Below are 22,143 nucleotides of genomic sequence, written 5' to 3'. Positions count from 1 at the left end.
CGTTCATTCTGTCCAGCAGTTTAGCATAATCGAGAGGTTTCTGATCGAATCGACTAGTCCTCCCAAATTCACTTTTTGTATTGTAGGTAAGAGATCTTTGGCTTGAACCACGTTGTCGAGTGTACTCTCCCCATTTCCTTGGATTTTCCGTGGAAAATCGGCAACCCCTAAACGACAGCACAGAAGGGTGCGCCCTAAGCGACATCCCCCCGTCACAGTGTGTCCCGGCCAGGCGGGTGTAGATCGATCGTGCGCGCGCCTGAGCCACAGCCCGATTCCGTGTCTTGGAGCTGCTGCTGGAGCTCTGTTTTACTTTCGGATTTTGGGCGTAGACGAAATTTCGAAACCCGATGGCCGAATAGGGTGAACGGACGCACCTCAGTGCCACGGTATGTGATTTGGTTGTGCCATCACAGACGGCTTTTCCCGTCGCCGCTGCTGCTGCTCCTTTATTCCCAGGTAGGTCTTAAGCCCTAGGTCAATATGCAAGATCCCGATTTCGGATAGGCGATCATTGTCTGCTCTACACTTATCGGCTTAGTTCCGGCGAAATACACAAAAGAATACATAATATTTGAACCTATGACACACACAAATTCATTAGGGTGAAGATAATACAAAAAATATGTATGGCCTCATTACACACATTCTTTATTTCGCCAGCAACAAAGTGATTCGGTGCAGTTACAATGTTTCGCTTAAACGAAGCACCCAGATCGAAATACTTGACCTACATTATGCCGATTAACAATTCCGCTATACCTCAAAAGACTTCGGGATATATTGCACTTGACACAGAGGACATTAATTTGCTCCATTTTTGCGCAAAAACACATTTTTCGTTACAATAAATTGGCCTTCTTGGAAATGAAGTGGGTATATATATCGAGGATAGATTCCTGCTTAGGTTTTCGAGTTTTGTCGATAAGAACTTTCGAGACTTCGGAAACGCAATTAAAATCTTTGCTCAGAATAAGTACGACCATGATTCAGTAGCTCGAAATAATTGTAAATAAGTGACCAATAAATCGGTCCTAAAAAGCTTGAAACGCTCTTTTTTCTCTCATTTAATTCATTATTATATTTTTGCTCTACTGCTTGTGCTTGTCCTTAATATGTGAACTTAAAATGGAATATATATACCGATACTTATAATTTAAATTTTACACGATTCATCAGCCTGCGCCCACCGTTATCCTCGCAGTCTAATTCCTTAACAAACTCGCCCATCCTCTTAATTTCCTATTTGTTGTTCATCCAAATCAAAGAAGTCACGTCATTTTTCTTAAATTCCTGTCCTACTAACAATTAAACTTTTACATGCAATTAATCGGCTTAATCTCTATCAATTTACCTACCCACAATATCTCCCGGACTAGAACTGGTGGCGTAGTTGTGCAGTTCCATCAGCTGTTCATTGACTGACTCCTGCAACTGAGTCATTTCGTTTCTGATCTCGTAGATCTGCTGGTCTCGCACCTCCAGAATGGCTAGATATTTCTCTTTCTCCATGGCGCACAAGCGCAGCTGATGCTCTAACTTCTGAACCTCGCGCTCCATGAGCGATTTCGATTTTTTTAAGTCGACAATTGCGACTTGCGAGTCCGGAGCGAGTGCATCTTTCCCTTCAAATTTCAACTGCAACGTTTCAAACGAGCTTTTCAGCTGCGAAAGTTCCTCGTCTTTTTTGCTCAATTTGTTTAATAACTTTTCCTAAAAAAACCTTTTTTACGCCACCAAAGGGATCCTGCTCACAAAACCTACATTTGCATTCTTCATTTCATCGACCCGCCTCTGCAATAAATACGAGTTACTGCGTTCAGTTTGAAGCATTGTTTCAAGAGAAACTTTCTCATCTTTGAGTTGCCCACACATCATTTCTAACTGTCTGCAACTCGTCTCTAATTTCATGGTACTCCCCTCAATCAGTTTTTGAAATTCGGTGAAATCTCTACTTTGAGAGTATTTAGAAGTGGTTTGTACAGGGATATTCTCCTCATTACAAACCAAGTCTTTGCTGACACAACTTCTTGGTTTTTCCTGCAGCTGCATATTGGAGGCCACTTCAGGAGGAATTCTTTTCAGTGTCGAGTTCATGGCTTTGATTATTTCTTGCAAATTTGTTTCTTCTATAAGAAAGTACTTGAATGAAATAGTCAGTGAATGTAATGCAATGAGGGGCAAACCATTAACAAAGTTTGGGAGAGATACAAAAGTAGGAAATAATATAAAATTTCCGTTTAATGATTTGCCCCTAGGGAGAATTCAGGATCCTCAGGCATCAGAGCATTGGAGTTTTATCATAGTCATATCAGAGCAAAGATTTGTGATCTGTCAGAATCTTACAAAGGTTGAGGATACCCACACACATCTCTAGTATAGAAACGTACCAGGTAGTCGGCTCCGCATATGGGTTTGTAGTTCTCTGGCTAGGAAATGCAGGGTCCTCAAAGGGTCGAAATTACCAAATGCAGACTCATCTTCACCACTCTGTTTATTAAGCAATTGCCCCCAAGATTGGCGGTTGTTGACAGTTGACCGGGAACGTTGTTTCCGGGACTTTGAAGCCAGTTCAACTAGAGATGGTTCTTCTAAGTGGCTAAATCTTGCTTGTTGTGGCTCGGGGCTGAGGTATGAGGAAATGCTTCTCTGCTTATTGGCGCTGTTCTCTTTCAGACATAATTTCTTGGAATGACGGGGTTTCTCAGAGATTTGTCGATCGGTGGATTTGCGTTGGTGTTGCCCCTCTGAGGTTGGAGGTTTGAAGAATTTATCTTTGCTATTCAGGGGATTGTCTTTCCTGGATGAGTCAGGTTTGCCGCTAGACTGGCTCTGCTTCATCACACTACTAAAGGGGTTTCTGCTCAATCAACATTAAAAACCGTATCAAAATTTCGTTTTATTCGAAAGAATTTGTCACCGGTAAACGTAAACAAATTTCAAACATAAAAATTTTAATGTTGAGGTTAGATTTGGGGGGAACAAGATGCCTAGTTGCGCTATGCGATATTTCTGTCTCATACCTCCGCATTAAAGTAAAAGAGGAAAGAATTCCTGTGCAGAACGCGAAGATAGTAGTGGTGTTTGTTTGGTTGCAGCATTCTAGGAGCTAATAAGACGCGCGATTTTTAAATTTTTTAACACTTAAAGTTAACAATTCCTAATTGTTTGCATTAAATATTGATAATAGCGAACCGGGACAAAACTAATGGCTCATGCCAAAGAGTAACCAAATCTTTTTCTTTGAAGCGAAATTCACCACACTTTTGGATTTTTTCCAGGTTTCCAAGTGTTCATCAGAGTCTACCAGTGTGCAGGTTCTCACGCCTCATCCATTTCTGAGCCCCTAGAACTATGTCAGGAGGACTAAGCGATAGAGCACATAACGCTATGATCTAAACTTTCAGGTATGCATCCTTTGATCAATGATCATCGCTTTATTACTATCAATCAAAATTCTGAAACTTGTAAACACACCAACTTTAGATAAGGATCCTTGCTCTTACCCATGCATAAGGCAGTTTAGGAGTCTGATGGCTCATCATGTACTTCTTAAGTAATATAGCTGAGCATTATTGTTATTTTTTGATTGAAATATTTTGGATATAACATGAATTAATTACACACGGACGAGAGAACATGCCTTGTCTGAGAGAAAATGGGGTCAGAATCCCTTATTTTCGAAGCGGTAGATAGCTATTGAAATGCTTAAGTTTTTTTGGGCAAATCAGACAGAACAAACAAATACAACATTCTTTCCACCATAGACCTACCATGGGTATTCCGCAATACACCAGCACTCCCCACTAAATCCCATGTTGCTTTCACTCAGTCTGGTTTATATTGTACCAAGCGCACAATTATTGAGTCATGGTGCGTATTAACATTAATTCCGCATTTAAATCGGAATAATACTAAATTTGGCTTATCTGTGGATTTTTCTTTAATGTGCAGTAAACAATGCAAACATCAATAATAATAATGGATAATTCTTGCGGCGTTCAACGAAATTTCAGTGATTGATTGCAGTGTTCTTGTTCGCATCGTCGTGTGCTGAAATTGAATAGTTGGTCCGATTTTGCGATTTCGTCTGAAAGACTAAACATTGGTTTCATGAATAAATTGGATTAATTGGCTGTGGAGAGGAAAAGCCAGGTTGCACTGGTTAAATAGGTAAGACTATAAAACTTGTTTTTTGAGCGTTAAAAACCCCTGAAGATTGAAGATTCAGTTTGGTGTCTGAGGCGGAAAACTGGTTTCTTTCATTAACTGTGCTGTTCAATGTCCATCGATAATAATTATTAAGGCACCTGCTGGCGAGTGTTTGGCTCTTTAATATTGTGTTAGTCAACACAATGGACAAAAATGGGGTGAAGTGTCAACATTTTTTCCAGTCGATTGCTCGCTGGGGCCACAATTACAAGGTTTCTCTCAAAATTCTGGTTAATTTTACGCTTTACTGCCACTTCCTTTTTGTCGATTTTATGGACGGGGTCATACCGGGTGGCTCAGGAACAGTTGTAAAATTTTCTCTAAAATAAATCACTGGTAGTCTTTGCGCCTTTAGAAAGAACGCAAAATTCCCTTTTCAACAAGATGTCGCAACGCAGCTTTTAGATCCCAAACAGCGGTGGAGCAGGCGCTTTTTCGAAACCCAAAATGGCGTCACATTAAGCAATGGTAAACCTGAAACGACAACAGCATAACAATTGCTTCAAAACTGCTGCAATAATTACGACTTAAAATCAAGATGGCAGTAGTTTGGTCGTGGATGCAAATGTTTTTGAAAAGTGCCGCCATTTTTATTTTTCAAAAAATGCTCCTATGCCGCCATTTTGAATTAGAGTAGGGCGTTGTGACACTTCATTGGAAAGGAAGTATCGCGCTCCAAGTGAACATGCCCATTTTTGCCGTAAATTTTGGTGCGACACTGTATAGGAAAAAATTAATAACATGCGATAAACAGTAGCAGGTAAAATTGTTATAGAACAAATAACATGTTACGGTTAACTTTTTATCAGTCTCGGGAAATTGTAATGAAGTCTAATAACTAGACTTACAATGAATATTAATAACTCATAATTACGATCGTTTTTACAGCATTTATCTCGCTGTTTATTGTTCAAATTAATTGAATTGTTGCTCTTTTATTTCCAGGTCTTTTATAATTGCCGACCTATTCAACCATGAAACTCGCCTTTTGGAAACTTGAGGTGAGTTGCTATGTCAATACTTTGATTTAAAACCGTTTTATTGTAGCACATTTTCAGTGCAGTTATGCAGGTTAAAGCAACAGGAATTTGATAAAATTGGAGGAAAAAAGAAAATTGCACTTTCTTCCTGCCAAATCGTTATTTTTCTAGTTTAGTTAAGTTGATTTTCTGCATTTTTTTGCTAAAGTCCGTTGTCTTCGCGTTACTTAATATACCAGCTGTTCCAGAAATATGCCCTACACGCTTGTTTCCTTTTATTCGATAGTTGGTTGATCGTTTTTCTTTGTTCGGTACATGTGCGGGTAGTAGTTCCACCAATGCACAGTTGCGAAGAGCGCGAAATCTCTACGGGAGGACGCTCAATGCGAAAACTCCGCGGGCGGCGGTGTGGCTCAATGACCAAACAAACCGCTCCAGATGTTTCTGGTAAGCTCTGGAGTTTTCGCACGACACCGGGGTTTCGCGCCACTCGTACTGGCCTTGCGGTGTATTACGGGGATACTAACCAGGGGGCGTGCACGTTTAGTTGTTGGGCGTAAACTAGCCGAGGTGGAGGAGCATGCGGCGAGCATCAGCGGGGGGACCACCGACCACGGCCACGGCCCCAGCTCGCCCTTCCCGTTTAAGGTGACCGGGCGACGGCACGGCGCCCCGACGCCCCCGCCCCACCGGAGGTCCAGCGTCGTCCTCGTCTCACGGTATGAGACGAAGAAAGAAATACAGGCAGACGACGAGGCAACTCTGCGCGAGCTGCTTATTAGGTACCCCCCACATTCAGCCTCTTACGGCGGTGGATGCACCCTACGCCCCCCATCACTCCGGGCTTAGTGCGCACACACCTCCTCTTCTATTATTCGATAGAAGGTATCAAATTTTGGCTTGTCACATGAAGATACAAACACCGAAACGAGACTTTTGTTGTCGGTTGGTTGCAAGCGACCTTTTGAGTTCAATGGTGTCGCTCGCAGCTGCTGACACGGTACCTTCATGTGAGGTCAGCAGAGGCCTCGAATTGACGACTGTCTCAGCCTATAGCAGTACTTAAACGAAGAACACAGTACAGCCCTTCTGCTCCGTTAGTTATCTGAGTCTCTCCAGATTTAGTCGTGCTGCGCATCAGTTTTGATTATTATTATATGTAGCTCAAGCCACTGCCTTTGCTATAATAGTACCGAGTTCTCGAGTTGCTGTTGTTCTGTTGTTTCGAGACCCTCACATCTATAACGTGGTTGGTCGAGACAATTTTCTTACATCGCTGCCATTGGCCCCAAACCGCCTTGAGTAAATCAGTAAAGTGAGTGTTTGTGGCCAAAGGTAGCAGGAAGCGCAGTTGCATCAAGAATTGTTAGAGCTCGTTCCTGATAGGCGGTCTATCCACTTAATCTTTGTATCAATCTTGGTAGCTGATGCTTAGAGAAAGGGAGGACGATTTGCAGCCGATTTTGATATAACTACAGGGTGGCCATTTCAAAACTGGCCGCCCCTACTTATTTCCGGACCTCATGTTTTGAAATGAGGAGAAAGTCCGGGCGGGGAGTTTTGAAGTGTATGGACCCCTTTACTTATAGCGTGACTCGGTACGATACGTAACAAAATACGGGGTGGTCAAATAAGAATTGCGAGGACCAACTATGCCTTCAGCGCGTCGCAGGTTCAAGTGCAAATATCTTGACGGTAGCTTCTACCAATATAATCAGCAGATCCCTATGTATCGTTCCTCTTGCCTAAGAAGCCCTTGGCACTTCGACGCTCCTGGAACTCGGCCTTTTTGATTTTTTTTCTCAAATTACCCCAAGAAAGATCAGATTGGATAAATCATCGATTAGAAAAAACCTCTCGAATTTTAACGAATAAACTTCAAAATCTTCGAAGAGATGCGCAGAAACCGTGACTGCTTCAGCCTCAGCGTCGCTAAATTTCCCATTTCGCGTCTGCGTCACGTAGGATTGGGCACCAGTTTCGGATTTCAGTGGTACCATCGACGCTCTGACTTGAGGGGCAACGCCCATTGACGTTCTGACAAATAAAAAAGTTTGATAACCCTTTCAAGAGTCGAATTTACAAGAATCGCTAAAATATTTGCACTTTGAATTGGATCACCCTATATACGTATCATCGCAGCATTTTTTTGGTGAAATAAGAGACTTTCTTTCCGAATTTCGAAATTCTTATTTGACCACTCATGGAAATGGGAAGAAAACAAGGGACTCAGTAAAAAGCCAGAGATGAAATTAGTTGGGCGACAGACACCTTCCGCTAAGATCCGTAGGATCCAACTACCTCATCTCAATCTTACTTGAAATTTACCGATTTAATTCCGTTCAAAACTAGCCCGAAGTCAGGTCTGTTACATAGTCGTATCTTGCCACAAAACTATCTAAAACTGATAAAGATATTGTGATTGTGTTCCCTTGCATACTTTCTCCCCATGGAAACTATGCGAGCGGACATTGAACTGGATAACTAACGGGCTGTGTTTCCAAACTATAGGTGGGAGACAGTCAAACAGTGCCGTCAAAGTCCAGGAAATCGAAGATCAAAGCGCCCTGTATAAAATTTTGGAGCGTCAATAGTCCGAATTTCGGAGGATCCACGATAGTTTAGGAACACAGCAATGGTATCCTTACCGCCTCCCAGGTACTGGCTAGCTTTAGGGCCGATTTCTCCACGCACAGCTAACCCATTAAATGCTGACCACTAGAACTTGAAAGGGCGTTAGCTGTGCCTCGGTACCCTCGGCTCGCTGCTGCTTAGAGCTGTCAGCCTTCTGTATTGTGTGTTCTGTGCATGTTCATCTCTATGTAGTAGTGCACGTTTGTACTCGTATCTCTGACCCTGGCCGAAAGGTGATGTGTTTTTTTTCCGGGGAAAGTTTGCAGAAGCAGGTAACCGTGATGAGCATGAACCTCAGCAACAAGCTGGACGAGCTGCAACGCGGCGATCGTCAGTACGAGACGACGTTCGCTCTGAACGAGATCCGGAACCAGCTCCAGGAACTGACCAAGTCGGTGGAATCGTGCCAGTCGGAGGTGTCGGAAGTTAAGCGGGACATGGTGGCGATCAAGCACGAGCTGGACACTGTCCAGCAGGTCAAGGAGGAGATCGAGGAGCTGCGCGAGTACGTCGACAGGCTCGAGGAAAACACCCACCGCCGGAAGTTGAGACTTCTGGAACAGGTTAATCTTTTAAATGTGCAGATTTCCCACATGAGGAACTACGGACGCGCGAAGCGGAGAATTGCACTTGACATTTGGGGCCACGATCGTTTTTTTTTACATTTCGCAGCGCCCTCTCTCATTAGTTTCACTTCCAAATGTCTCGCAAGATCCCTGGAGCCCTCTTTAATTGGGGTCAAGTCAAAAAGTGTCAAAAAGCAAAAAACCCCGCTTCTCGAAGCCAGAAGAACAATAAAAGCGCCGCTTTGCCACGTCCAATATGTTTAAGAGATTTAATTTCCCGATGTTTCTAGTTTTTTTTTTAACCATATATTCCCCTCGCTCCTCTCGACCGTCCAAAGCGAGGAAAAACCGTAATTAAATCTGATATTTGCGGCTATAAATAATACTCGCATTTCGTCATTTTTATGTTTCGCAGCGCCCTCTGCCTGTTCCCAAATATACCATCTAGCCTCAATCTGTGATTATAGTTTTTTGCCGTTCCAGGGCCTCACAGGGTTCCTCTCCTACTCGATCCTGTCGGCGGTTCTCGGCATGCTCCAGTTCGGCTACAACACTGGGGTGATCAACGCGCCCCAGAGCAACATCGAGTACTTCATGAAGGACGTGTACCGGTCGCGGTACAACGAAGATCTGCCCGAATCCTGGATCAGCACGCTCTACTCGGTCGTAGTGTCAATTTTCGCCATAGGCGGCATGGTGGGCGGGTTCATCGGCGGCACCGTCGCCAACCGATTTGGCCGGTAAAAGATCCTCTTTTTTGACCTCTCTTGTAGAACCTCATGCAATGTCGATTTAAACCACACGCCTCTTTTAGGAAGGGAGGATTGCTGTTGAACAATATCCTTGGGATCACTGGCGGCAGTCTCATGTGGTGCGCGAAAGTGGCGAACTCCTATGAAATGCTCATTTGCGGACGTCTGATTATCGGCATCAATTGCGGTACTCAACTGTCCTCAAATTAATCATTTCAATACCGAAATTGGTTTTAGGGCTGAACACATCTCTAGTACCAATGTACGTGTCTGAAATTTCCCCCTTGAATTTGCGGGGCGGCCTGGGCACGGTCAACCAGCTGGCGGTCACCGTCGGCCTGCTGCTGTCCCAGGTGTTGGGCATCGAGCAAATCCTAGGCAACAACGAGGACTGGCCGCTACTGCTCGGACTGGCAGTGGTGCCGGCTGTCCTCCAATTGCTGCTCCTTCCCGCCTGCCCGGAGAGTCCCCGGTACCTGCTCATTACCAAGCAGTGGGAGGAAGAGTCTAGGAGAGCGTTACGAAGACTGAGAGCTAGCAACCATGTAAATTATTGGGCGACATTCTGCACGTTTGCAAAAATAAAATGTCTTTTTTTTGATAGGTCGAGGAAGACATCGAAGAAATGCGAGCCGAAGAACGGGCCCAGCAGGCCGAAGCTTCCACCACCATGATCGAGCTCATCTGCTCTCCCACGCTGCGCATCCCCTTGGGCATCAGTATAGTGCTTCAACTCTCGCAGCAACTCTCAGGCATCAATGCGGTACCTGCCATGTTGCCACTCACTCTTATCATCACCTTCATTATCTGTCTGCGCAGGTGTTTTATTACTCAACGAACCTCTTCGAGACTGCGGGTCTCTCTCCTGAGAGCGCCAAATTCGCCACCATTGGTATCGGCTGCATCATGGTCGTGATGACTGTGATTTCCATCCCTCTCATGGACAGGATGGGCAGGAGGTCCCTGCTGCTCTACGGATTGGGCGGAATGTTTATCTTCTCCATATTCATTACTATTTCGTTTTTGATCAAGGTCTGTTGGGTGTATAGGATTGCAATTTATTTGTTTGTTCGTGGGAATTTTCAAATAGTATGGAAAAACTATGTGCTTTTAGGCCGAATAATGGATTCCGGTATGCAGGGTGTCCGTTTCTGGAGCTCAACCCTGGAGACCTAGATAACCATGAAAAACGCGAGGTCGATTAGATTGGGACGAAGTTGCGCCAGTTGAAGTTCAAAGATGTGCCTCGCATCTTTTGTGGTTGGGAAAATCCCCTTGGATGAGCTCCAGAAGCGGACGTTCTGTATACACGCTTCAATAAGTTCGATACAAAATCACAGAGCGCCGTTAAAGCTTTCGCATTTTTTTTTAAACAAAAGCGAGCCGCAACGTTGCCGTTTAGGGTGCGCTTACACTGAATTTCCTGAAAGTTGTGGAAAAAATTTTCTTCCACCCGACACTGTGTTTTTAGAGGTTGGGAGGGGGGGGGGGGGTAGTAGTAGTAGTAGTAGTATTACTTTTCGTTGCTTACCACACCCTTTCGATATAATTTAGCCTTTATTTTCCACCTTCATTAAGACACAAATCACTCCCCGGATTTGCCTCACACTCCAGGAATTTGAGGCTTGATCCACGCTTTTAGCTTCAGCCCCACACCAACCAAACGCATTTATTTTCGCTTCTTAGCCTCACCCTGTCTACGAGTTCTTCTTTCTGACATGGTGGAGGAGCGACGCTGTACATTCAGAGCTATACGCACACACCCATAGAGAATTCGCACGAATAAAACCACCTAGATAAATTTCACACCTTTTTACGACTATAAGATGTATTTCCCCTACATAAATCCACCATTGAAACTCGAAAGTCTCTCCTCCCCTGTTCGGAAAGGACGCCATTCTACCGCCTGATAGGAGTTTTTCGGCTATGTGCAGGAGATGATCGACTGGATGTCGTATCTGTCGGTGGTTTCCACGCTGCTCTTCGTCAAATTCTTCGCGATGGGTCCTGGGTCCATCCCATGGATGATCACCGCAGAGCTCTTCTCGCAGGGACCGAGGCCCGCAGCCATGTCCATCGCCGTTTTGGTCAACTGGATGGCCAATTTCCTGGTGGGGATCGTCTTTCCAAGAATGAAGGTAACAAGGCCCTCCCGTATTTTGGTGAAAATTTCCTATGCGCAATCTTTTTATTCACACTAGACTGCCCTCGAAAACTATACGTTCCTGCCATTCAGCGTGTTCCTAGCCTTATTTTGGATTTTTACGTATAAGAGAGTGCCGGAAACCAAGAACAAGACGTTTGAAGAAATACTCGCCATCTTCAGGCACGGAAATGGAAGGTAAGTTCTTTAGTAACTTGATAGTGGAAGATAAAGGAGATTTTCGAAATATTAAACTTTCATAGTTATATTTAAAAGTAAGGTCCGACATTTAGGTGAATTACTATTTTTGGGTGCAAATGGAGTATATAGATGTGGCAAGACTGTGCTTTTAAGTGCATTTTATTGGAGCGTACAGAGTCTTGTCCCACTGACTCGATTCCGCACCCGATTTCTCTAAAGTTCAAGAAGCATTAATTACCTCTACCTACTCTTGACCGTAGGGTTAGTTTTCGAGACAGTAGACTGTATGGGTAAGTGTAAGTTGCCCTTAGCAGTTAAAGCATGGTGGCTCAATCAAAATGCTTAAGTAGATGCACGTTTATTCAACTAAAAATACTTTTTTGCCCTTTATTTTTCATTATGAACTAGTAACGTTGTATGTATGGTTGGTTGCATAACTTGTAGTGACATGATTCACACTTTATTAAATTAATATTAAATACCTCAATAATTTATTCCGCAAATTTGGCTTTGAAAGGCGAGTTCCGCACCGATTTTTTTAAGTGGGCATTAGGGACAACTTATATTTCCCTCTGATTTTTTGCACAAACTGACAACGCCGCCGGATGTTTGCTTCGCAAAAAGAGATATCCGCTATCTCCTTGAGCCATTGCGTGGGCGTTACAACGTTGCCGAAAGAACTAACTGTGTACAACGATTATATCGCTTATGTAATGGCGAATTTTGCAGGCTCTGCAGCTCATCATCATGTTATAGTTTAAATTAAAAGCCATAAAATATTGACTGACCTGAGAAAATTATGCGGTAAACGATGCACGGTAAACAATGTCCAAAACAATGCAAATTTCGGTCCACATATTTCAGCAGCTTTAGGTGTTTCTCTAAAGCGATTTAGCCAAACCAGTGTTTTTGCGGTTGAGTTTTACGTGAAATGGTGCTTTAATTAATTAATTAATGGATTTTTCAGTTCAAAACACTCTTTAAAACGCCTCGCAAAAAAATGCGCACCATTTTTAAAAACAATTGAGAACGCGTGACATTAGAATGTGTTAAAGGGCGTCATTGTTTGATCGCGCTGTCGTTGTAATATGGTTTAACTTGAGTCGTAAGGTATTTGTTTCTATATTATTCAAGATAACATGCTTGTTTTTAAGTTTAATATTTAAAAGGAAAACTGTTAGGAAAATAAAATACACAGTGTTCCAACGTTTTCTACGCATTTCAGAAAAAATGTGGTTTTTTTTTGTTCATCAGAGGGTCTTTATTTTTATTTTGCAGCACCACTGACGAAATTGCACAGCAAAAAAATCCTCCCGATGACGACTCCACGAACACTGGAAACACGAATCTATAGATTTTTCCGTAAAAAGCGTGCTTTACCTTAAACGTTTCCATATGACAAAACGCACAATCAAACTAAAGTAATACTGAGCAGTTACACTGACTGATGGACACAGTGGATATATCCATTACACAGAAACCTTAAACACTTTGCTGCTGTTACACGCTGCCACAGAGATATTTTTTCTGCATGATTGACTAGTTTTTATTATTTTTAAAAACATTTTTATTGTTGTATTTTCAATCGAAAATAAATGGCCCTTTTATTGAAATGTTTGCGTTTTCATTGGCTTTTTGTTGCATGCAACTGCAGAGTTTCTAGATCTTTTAACCGAGTTAACCTCTGCCCTCATTTAGGAGTATGTTGAACTGTGTGAATGCGCTTGAACAACATATGCCGATCACCGAACAGTCCGGTTTGGTGGTGACCGAGGAGAAATGCCATCAACAGGAATCATGTGAGTGCTTAAATCGTCACATTCAACATCTCTTGATATACATTTCCGATTAAGATCCGTTAAGCGACCCGCTTCAGGATCAAATACTACAAATGACGTATAATCTTCGACGTTACACATACTACGGGTCCTTGTCAGGTATCCTCATACTGTGTGATTGTAGCAGCACTGTTTTTTTTTGCACATGAAACACAAAGAGAACTTGTTCAGAGTACCTACACGCAATTATCAGGAGAGGGGAACTCTCAGCGATCACTTATGTACATAAAATTTGCTTTTCATTGCTTTTGGAGTGAAGATATCGATCGGTGAGCCATCGTGAACCAGTATGGCTTCCGATAAGTAGAGTTTCCGAACAGGGAATAAAGCTAAAAAAACCTTTTTTTTTTCACGTTTTTTCTCTCGTTTCGTCGTCCGTTATTCTTTCGTTTTTAGTGATTTCCGCTAAAGCCCAAAAAGTAAAAAAAATTAATTTTTTCCCAAACATTTCCTCCAATGTCTTCGAATCCTCCAACGTAACAAGGAGGCAGAGGACTATTCACGCAGTTCGCGACTCTGAGGATGCCATTTTCCACCCAGATATTTAACGCTGGTTTATTATTTCACGCGATTCTAGCCGGGTCTGAGCGCTCTTCCCGAGCCGGAGACGCGGTGTCCTCGCAGCCGCCGCCACTGCCTCCTCCCCGATTCCCGAACAGTGCCGTCTGACAATGGGAATCCCTGAACATCGCCACGTTTAGCCTGCTGCCGTTGCCCACGCCCCTGATCGCCATCGAGGATCACTTGGTCGAGATGATCGTCGAGCGCAGCAAGGCCTGCGCATCCTACCTCCGTCATAGTCTAAAGAGGCACACACGTACCCATTGACGGAGGTGGTTCCACGGTTTAGACTTAGGTGAGTAGACCGTTTTACGTGTATGTCGACTGTGCCCTAAGGGAGGCATCCACTCCTCTACCTAAAGGTTCGGATTTCACCTCCCTTCCGTGGAAGCTAGAGATCTAAAAAAACCGATCCTGCGCAGAGATTCTGAACCAAAATTTATTTCACCATTTTTCCCAGCTCACTTCTGGATTATCGTTCTAGGTGTGTCATGCCAAGCACGTTCGGTCTAGACGAGATCCAGCACCATCTGCAACCAGTGATATTTGTGCATAAGTGATATAATCGATTACGAAACTGAACTTCCTTCGCGGTTCATCATGGCCTTAATTCGCTCAGTTTAATGTTAAAGCCTCCCGTGCCGTAGCAAAAAGACGTTTCGAGGCGAAGAAGAAGAAGTTACCGAACTTGGGGCCCGTTTATCTCCACAAGTTTCGGTTATCGTAGCGTCAATTTAAGTACCCCGGCGAGGCTATAAGAGCTTAATGCAGCCCAAGGAATTGACAGTTTTTGCTGGAGATAGATGGGCCTTGACCCCAGGGCCTCATAAACACGAATAGTTTAAACTCTTTATTGTACTCGTATAAGTAAGTCGTTTTGTTACATAAACAGTTTGTACAGCCTTTATTGTAAGTTTACGTTGATTTATGATGGGAATTGTTACTTCGTATATGGTTTAATATTAGCTGTAATAACGGTGTCCTTGTCCTATAAGAGGTGCGAGAGGATGAGCAATTTCCAGTCCGTTGCTCTTCCTACACAGCAATCCCGTGCAGGGACACGATAAAAGTCACATTTTTGCCCAGTATTTTTACCTACTAAGTAGGACCGTAGTGAAATCGAAGCCTGTAAATAAATTTCGAAGAAAACATTATTAGCAATATACCATAAGAATTTGGACACAGCCCGCTATGCACTCGTCACGGTCAGTGCGACTTCAGCCCCAGGGGGGCGCTTAGGACACAACCACCCGAAGGTTTTCAAGTCAGACTGACCCCCACCGGACCTGTTCGTAAGGCGTGGTTCATATTCTAAACAAAACACTGCCAACCCGACAATTCCTGCGAGCAGGTGCGGTCCTGTTTACACTCTATTAATTAATAAATAACGCACCTTTCAGTGCACTGCTAAACCAAGGAAATCGCTTCGCATATAGTGAGATTAGTAACCGCATGTTCACGGAAATACCACGGTTCGTAGAGTGCGCTGAAAGTACCAACTTAATTATATTTGAGTAGTTGTATGACTAAAGTTTAAGTTATTTAGATGATCGCTTGACAGTCGAGGGCCTAATACCTGATGAAATCCCGTGCGAGTCAAGTGATAGAGCGAAACCCCCGTTCAGGGGAGAATGTTAAGTATTAAATTTGGAGTTTGTTTCAAGTCTAATTTACCGGGTGTTTGAGGAACGGCGTCGTGGTGTGCGCGAGGGCGTTTCGCAGACGTTCAGTACCACAATAAAGTGAATAACACAAGAATACGATTCTAAATGTACATACTGTTAATTAGGTTAAGCGAATACTAAACTTATAAGGCAAATTTTTTTACATTATAATTTTTTGTATAAATCTTTGAAAATTCGACGAGAAGTGTTTACTATAGTTTGTAGGGACCTTGCTTTAAATACCGTAGATTTCTATGATTTCGAGAGTATCGAGCAATTTTCGGTTCAGGGCTCATTGGAACGGACACGTTTTAACGAAATTCTTACTATATTCCCTTTTTTATGTGACGAAATATGATATTACGAAAGGTGCCGCAGAGTGTTTGATTAATTACTTAGTTAGATTTAGCATCGAGGACCTACGTTAACGGAATTCATAACTTAAAAAACTGCGAAACATGTAAAGTTTCTTGAATGCAATAAAGTTCTATCTCTATGAGGGCGCGTCTGTTATTCCCCCAAGGAAACCACGAGCATTACGAGATTCAAAGCGATGAAGGCCAGGAGTGCTCCAACACCTTCCCTTCGAACGCTCGACGAAATAATCCCGTAAATGACAACACGGCGATAATCTTTTGTCAAAAGAAAATGGCTGCCACGGGCGAGGAGCCTGAGAGGGGACAAAGAGAATGACATAAAGTCGCGGCCCCAAGTGCGTTCGCACAGTTGCCAGATTTATATTGTATTTATGCAGAACTCAAATCTCTTCCCAGATCATACTGGCGCAATTTGGCGCTCACGGACTCGGTAGAAGAAATTTTTGAATTTTCGAGGTGTGCCGATCCATGACGTAAGCACCCTCTGTGGTGACATCACGGATTCCGAAGTTCACGCTTGCGCTGTCCAGGGCTAAAATTCACGGCCGTAATCGACAAAATAAGGACGACGGAGCTCGACCGGGGCGCAGTCGGTAAACAGCCCCCAAAGTGGAACCGCGCCGTTGCTCGTTCTCCAACAGCATGTCAGTTCATCTGCTGCATGTTTGCATCCTGCGCGTGTTCGATCTGCGACCAAACAGGCGAAATTCGATTTTCGCCATATAAAAGGACCTTTTCGCGTTAACGTAATAAATAATTATTACGCCTCCTGGAACTTTCGGTCAAGCTTAGCGACGCTGAGGAGGTTCGGCTGTAACAATAAGTTCGTAGTAATGGTTAGTGTTACGGCGACAGCGATTCAGGTAAATGATGACGGTCGATTATGGAGAGAGTTTATGAATGGGAATTTTAAGTGGGAGGTGATTTTAACGTGATTTCTGCCCGTCTAGATAGAGCATTTATGTAATTGAGAAGTGTCGTATGTGAGCTGAATAAAAACAATGCAAACCCGCTCAGTGGTGACGCAGTAAAATGTTGTTCTCGACAAAATAGTGAATGAAATTCAGTCTCAGGAAAGCTGACACCCGTGGCGAATATTTTTATCTTGATGCAGCGCTCTTCCCACTATTTCTTTGTCAAGGTCAGGCGTAACAATGCTCATTATTTTTGAAAGTAATTATTCAGGGAAGAGGCCAATTAAAGCATGTCCAAGAGCGAGCGTTAAACTTCTAATGGTGGCTGAATATTTTAAATCAATAAATACATTAATGTTGATAATGTTTAAACGAATTAAAATATTAATGACGCTCTAAACTAAATCAATCTGAGCTAACCTATAAAGCAGAAGTTTTCAAGGTTAGTACGCGATGATTAATGAACATATATGGGGAAGAATTTAGAAGCGAAAAAGTGCATGCAAGGGGAGCTTAATGAGAACGGTTTACCTCCTCTCGTTCTTAGGTTCCGTCTGGCTCGTCCGCCTTGTCTTCACTAATGCCGTGGACAGTTTGCATGCTTTCGTTATCAAAAAAAAGAATTTAACAGGAAATTTGCAACTTCCCGCACGGAACGGCAATGCCGCAATTCTGACCCCATAAGAAGACACGTTCTTCATCTGTTGGAAACTTATAGCGTGAACGCTGCAATGTTGTTGAGGAAACGTGACAAAGGCGGCGGAAAGTTGCGGCACAATTGACGGCAATTTTGTGACCTTAGAAGTTCATTAGCACGTAATTTGAAACTTAAGCGTGTTGTAAATGTGCCAAAGAAGGGATAGTTCAGGCCCCCCGTACTTCAGCTTTCGGTGCTTCCCCGCACGCGATTTACTATGTCCAATGTTGGAGAATTAATTTTCGCACGAAAATGGGGCATTTTATTATTCCGAATATTTCCTCCCGGTCGGAAATAAATAAATAAATAAATCTCATGTCACGCCTTTTTTGCGCAATTATGATTTGTCGACGTGGACGGAAGGTCGAGTAACCACCGCTAGCGACACGCGAAGCCCTGTTCGATATTTTATTTGGGGCTAAGTAATGTTTTATTCCTTCCATTAAAGATTCATGCCCTTCAAATACCTAATTCTATTGCATTATTCAGTACGCGGGAGACTTTTAGGGGAGACTCCAAGTGGAAATTCGGCGATGCAGCCTATAAATCAAAGACTTAAAACGGCCTCGTCTAGGGCAAGGCCGATCTTGTTTCGGCAAGGTCTCAACAATACAAGTCCCCTCCCGTTTATTTACTGCCCGGGACGTACCATTCGTGTCTCGCCCCATTTTATGGAGAATTAATTTTCCGGTAAATACATCAGTGGGTTTCCTTTGCTCTGGCAGAAGAATAACAAAGCCATTACCAGCTGGAAAAGTGCCAAAAAGGTGCGCATAAGGTCTGCATGATCCAACTCGCCGATACCTCAACTTTAAGATTTGGGTTAATATAATTTTTCCTCGATGAAAATGAATTCTTAAGGCAATTTGTGTGGAACGTGGGCGTCGTAAATGGCGTTGACGTCACGTCTCAGGCTGTTTCGCGACGATTTTTCTCACAGGAAAAACGATTTCCTCATGAATTTAATTCCTATCGACGCGGCTGCGAGGTCGAGATATCAACTTTTATTAATTTGAGAATTTCTCCTCAGCAAACTGCAGCGCTAAACAGAAAATCCTCTGAACTGTGACCCAGATAAAACCGCTTAATCCCAATTGAAAAAATGCGTTTAATTATTCAACAACACGAATTATCATCAGGGCATTGAGAAACCTTAGGAGTATTATTGCTGGGGGTTTCATTGCCACTTTATATCGATTGCTGCAACGTCTAAAACTGCAGGTCTTCCATCTTACACGTCGTAAAAGCCGATACGACCGCCGCACGAAGATATGATCCGTTAAGCTGCGTATCCGCAGAAGATGCTAAATAGGAGAGATACCACCACGATGATCATCTTCAGCCAATCCAACGAAGACGGCGAAATTGTCCTGACTTTGGAGACCCTCACCCAGGCCGGAATCATCTTCATCATGGCCTTGGCCATAATTATCACTAACGTGTTGATTATCGCCACGTTGATTAATTTCAGAGGTAGGGAACTGTGAAGGAGTCGCTGCTCGAAATTGGGATCTCGAGAACCACGAGGCAGTTATTTTCGGATTTAAAAAGGGGCGAAACTAAGTGTCGTCGCCGATTCCGAGAGTTTTGTTGTGACATTTTTAAAAGTTAAATCTTCCTTTTAGTCCTGCCACTCTGAGAAAAGCAACCCAAAATTTTCGAGATACCAATGACGAGCGGCTAATCAGTGCGACCTTCGATGTGTCAACTAAATGGCAACCCCGCGCTTCGCATTTGTTTTGAGAGTAATCTCTTGACATTGAGCCTGGCCAGGTTGCCACATATTCTAATACTTTACATTGAAGAATGCGGAAATTGTTAATTTAGGTCCATCGGAAGTCATCAACTGTTACCTGCTCTCCCTAGCGGTGGCTGATTTGCTTTGTGGGGTGATAGTGGTGCCCCTCTCAGTGTACCCTGCAATAGTCAAGGAGTGGGTTTATGGGGACGTCCTGTGCAGACTTCTCGGCTACCTCGAGGTCTCTAAATATCCTTGATGTTTTTTGAAAAACTCTAAATAGCTATTTTGCAGGTGACTCTATGGGCAGTAACAGTCTACACCTTCATGTGGATTAGCGTGGATCGCTACTTAGCTGTCCGGAAACCGCTGCGCTACGAAACTTTGCAGACCAAGACGCGTTGCCAGTGCTGGATGGCCTTCACATGGATCTCTTCAGCGATGCTCTGTTGTCCCCCCCTTCTCGGCTTCAACCAGCCCCTCTTCGACAGAGAAGCCTACGTCTGCATGCTCGATTGGGGCAGCATGGCCGCCTACTCGGCCACCCTGTCCATCTTAATCTTAGGCCCTAGTCTTATAACCATAGTGTACACGTACACGTACATCTTCATGATGCTTAGGCGGCTACGCAGCGGCTACGCCTTCCACGACAAAGAGTACGCCACTGCCCTGTCCGAAAACCTGTCCAACCCCAGTCACATGATGTCTTTCGCCTTGGTGGTGGCCTTTTGGTGTTCCTGGACCCCATACATTGGGGTCAAACTCTATGAGTACTTCACCGGGGTCAAATTCCAGATGCAGTTTTTGCATTTCGGGGTAGTTTGGCTCGGTTTCCTCAACTCCTTCTGGAAAGCGCTGATTCTGATCATGTTGAGTCCGCAGTTTCGACTAGCGTTACGAATTTTCTGCATGACGATTTGCTGCAAGTACAAAGGGCGCATGCAAGCGGAGCTAATAGGAATGGAATCGGACGACTGACTAAAGAAGGGCTGTTTGAGAAACCTGGGCAAGTTCACTCGCAAATTCCGCTTCACCGGCCTGGCCATGCACGATTTCGATTTCGTTGTGGGGAAGATGCGCAGGTACTGGTGTCAGTCCAGTGACCAGGCGGCAGTAGAGGGGAAAGGGGCAGTAAAGAGGCCGATATCGATATTGTGATGACTCAATCAGAACAATGACTGATACGCATTTAGTTTTGTTATTAGGAAATAGATGTTGTTTTGGGGGGAAATGTCCTTTTGTGATTTTCACCAGAAGTATTTTTAGAAAAGTTCACTGCCCTAATCACTCTAATTAACTGGCAAAAACCTCACTTCATATACAATAAACCTTCAGGCTCTCCTGACCCCACATTTTTACCGTTCATGAAAGGGCAGCTTCTCGTTGTATAGTGTAAATGTCAATTAAATTACTATAAACTTTAAAACTGATTTTAGGATTCTAGGTGTCAATATTCAGCTATACAAAGAAAATTTTAAAGCTAGGTATGTATTTGCCTAAGTTTTAGTTCAGTTAGGACATAGATAATCTACACATCGGCAATTTTCTTACATGAAAATAGCTCTGCTAATCAAATACATATACATTTATACTAATTGGAGTGAGATGTATTTGAAATAGTTTATTGGAAGATGTTGGTTACTTGCAGCATCAAGGAACAGCGTTGACAACACAATGTATAGTTGTAACTTTTATAAGAAAAGTAGATAAAACTTTAGTCACCATATTGTCAAAAAAATCTTGACAATATGGTGACTTATATTTTTTTTATTTCAAGTTGCATACTCATATTCGTAATTAGATGATTAATATGTATAGAAAACATTAATATTTAGGGTAATTTTAGTCTCGCAGCTTGGCAAAAACAATGAAAGTTACAGCGATACACATCGGTCAGAGTCAGACCCAAAATTTGTTGCTTGATGTGGTGTAGCGAACCAGAGAAGGTCGTGAGCACACCAGTGATTTAATGTCCTTAGAGATAAGAAAACGTATATACATAATAGTATTTTTGTCGTTGACTTAAGTAGATCTTGCTGTGGAAATTACAATCAAACATTATAACGTTAGTTAGGTACGTACTATATTGCTTATATTACATTCATTAGAGACAATATTTTTCTGTATCAAAATTTTCTTGTTAGCACATTCTCACGTGGATCTACAATGTATTTTTTCCAACCCCTCTGTGGAAAGTTCATCATAAGAAAGTAGGTACTAATGATTTTTCTAACGAGTAACATATAGACGACGTTGGTGCTTTTAGTTAAGTAGTTTTTGTGTAAAATACGTATAAAACGCCAATCTTCGGTAGGTTTTAAAGTTTTACTAAGAACCCTTATAATCTAATCCCTTATAGTTGTTGTGTATATTACTAATACTAATTGACAACGTGTAAAAGTCATTTATTTTAATATTTAACAAATTTCAGTTAAAAGAACATATATTAGACGGTACAAAAATAGTTTATTTCGATATTGGTTGTTTCGTAGTCTATGCCTGTTATACCCAATAAATGTTGTTATACATGAATATATTGTCTGCTCATAATTTTAACTAGACATTTTGTAAGATAGTTCAATAGTTTTCTACTGTTAAATTAGCGTAGGGCGTTACTAAAAAAGTCACTTATAAAACGTATCAAAAAAAGTTGTTCAGAATTAAAATATTTTAAAAATAAACATTTTATTCAATTACATGGGTTTGTTTTTCGCTACAAAAGCTCTGAAAACCAAACAGTAAATTAAAAACAACTACACCGCAGGTACTCTTGATGACTCGCGTCAATCTGCGGCACGGCTTTCTTTTTAATGGCGATCGCACCAACTGTCAATCAGCTAATGAGCGCTGAGAGCTTCTACTAATC

The 22,143-nt window shown here is 42.7% G+C and overlaps 4 protein-coding genes across 19 annotated transcripts in view; 2 read left to right on the top strand and 2 right to left on the bottom strand.

Moving 5' to 3' along the window:
• Positions 1 to 22,143, bottom strand: part of Nhe1 (Na[+]/H[+] hydrogen exchanger 1) — an 80,507-nt gene that overhangs the window by 19,097 nt on the left and 39,267 nt on the right. The window lies entirely within an intron of this gene.
• On the top strand, positions 230 to 16,050 carry Glut1 (Glucose transporter 1). Of its 15 annotated transcripts, none has more exons than XM_066400450.1 (18): positions 230 to 459; positions 3,282 to 3,407; positions 5,158 to 5,213; positions 5,740 to 5,974; positions 7,704 to 7,850; positions 8,086 to 8,389; positions 8,876 to 9,132; positions 9,207 to 9,331; positions 9,382 to 9,689; positions 9,749 to 9,907; positions 9,964 to 10,176; positions 11,079 to 11,282; positions 11,346 to 11,485; positions 11,749 to 11,778; positions 13,187 to 13,287; positions 13,342 to 13,425; positions 13,904 to 14,182; positions 14,372 to 16,050. In XM_066400450.1, exons 5-17 carry the CDS (start codon positions 7,828 to 7,830, stop codon positions 13,993 to 13,995), a joined length of 2,040 nt encoding a protein of 679 aa, XP_066256547.1. In that variant the 5' UTR covers positions 230 to 459; positions 3,282 to 3,407; positions 5,158 to 5,213; positions 5,740 to 5,974; positions 7,704 to 7,827; the 3' UTR covers positions 13,996 to 14,182; positions 14,372 to 16,050. The 15 variants fall into 15 exon arrangements, with proteins under 15 accessions (XP_066256547.1, XP_066256546.1, XP_066256549.1 ...); XM_066400449.1 differs by having other exon boundaries at positions 11,058 to 11,282; XM_066400452.1 differs by lacking the exon at positions 7,704 to 7,850 and having other exon boundaries at positions 11,058 to 11,282.
• Positions 621 to 2,933, bottom strand: LOC136415645 (uncharacterized). The gene is made up of 4 exons (XM_066400332.1): positions 2,391 to 2,933; positions 1,765 to 2,129; positions 1,359 to 1,713; positions 621 to 1,298 (listed from the first exon to the last, which is right to left on the bottom strand). The coding sequence occupies exons 1-4, from the start codon at positions 2,839 to 2,841 to the stop codon at positions 1,243 to 1,245; spliced, it is 1,227 nt and encodes a 408-aa protein (XP_066256429.1). The 5' UTR covers positions 2,842 to 2,933; the 3' UTR covers positions 621 to 1,242.
• Positions 16,486 to 21,975, top strand: DopEcR (G-protein coupled receptor DopEcR). Of its 2 annotated transcripts, none has more exons than XM_066400051.1 (4): positions 16,486 to 16,791; positions 18,761 to 19,012; positions 19,367 to 19,518; positions 19,572 to 21,975. In XM_066400051.1, the coding sequence occupies exons 2-4, from the start codon at positions 18,841 to 18,843 to the stop codon at positions 20,253 to 20,255; spliced, it is 1,008 nt and encodes a 335-aa protein (XP_066256148.1). In that variant the 5' UTR covers positions 16,486 to 16,791; positions 18,761 to 18,840; the 3' UTR covers positions 20,256 to 21,975. The 2 variants fall into 2 exon arrangements, with proteins under 2 accessions (XP_066256148.1, XP_066256149.1); XM_066400052.1 differs by lacking the exon at positions 16,486 to 16,791 and adding an exon at positions 17,173 to 17,284.

This window comes from Euwallacea similis, chromosome 20, assembly GCF_039881205.1.
Source record: "Euwallacea similis isolate ESF13 chromosome 20, ESF131.1, whole genome shotgun sequence".
NCBI lineage: Eukaryota > Metazoa > Arthropoda > Insecta > Coleoptera > Curculionidae > Euwallacea > Euwallacea similis.
This window is presented reverse-complemented; position numbering and strand designations above follow the sequence as displayed.

Excerpts from the sequence above, each read along its gene's own strand:
- LOC136415645 (XM_066400332.1), bottom strand. The coding sequence starts at position 2,841 with ATGAAGCAGAGCCAGTCTAGCGGCAAACCTGACTCATCCAGGAAAGAC. Across the intron at positions 1,714-1,764 it reads ATGAAATGAAGAATGCAAAT|GAAAAGTTATTAAACAAATT; the intron begins GTAGGTTTTGTG and ends AGGTTTTTTTAG. Across the intron at positions 1,299-1,358 it reads TAGTCCGGGAGATATTGTGG|GACAGGAATTTAAGAAAAAT; the intron begins GTAGGTAAATTG and ends AATTGTTAGTAG.
- Glut1 (XM_066400449.1), top strand. The coding sequence starts at position 7,828 with ATGGTATCCTTACCGCCTCCCAG. Across the intron at positions 8,390-8,875 it reads AGTTGAGACTTCTGGAACAG|GGCCTCACAGGGTTCCTCTC; the intron begins GTTAATCTTTTA and ends TTGCCGTTCCAG. Across the intron at positions 9,690-9,748 it reads GACTGAGAGCTAGCAACCAT|GTCGAGGAAGACATCGAAGA; the intron begins GTAAATTATTGG and ends TTTTTTTGATAG.
- DopEcR (XM_066400051.1), top strand. The coding sequence starts at position 18,841 with ATGCTAAATAGGAGAGATACCACCACGATGATCATCTTCAGCCAATCC. Across the intron at positions 19,013-19,366 it reads CACGTTGATTAATTTCAGAG|GTCCATCGGAAGTCATCAAC; the intron begins GTAGGGAACTGT and ends TTGTTAATTTAG. Across the intron at positions 19,519-19,571 it reads GACTTCTCGGCTACCTCGAG|GTGACTCTATGGGCAGTAAC; the intron begins GTCTCTAAATAT and ends GCTATTTTGCAG.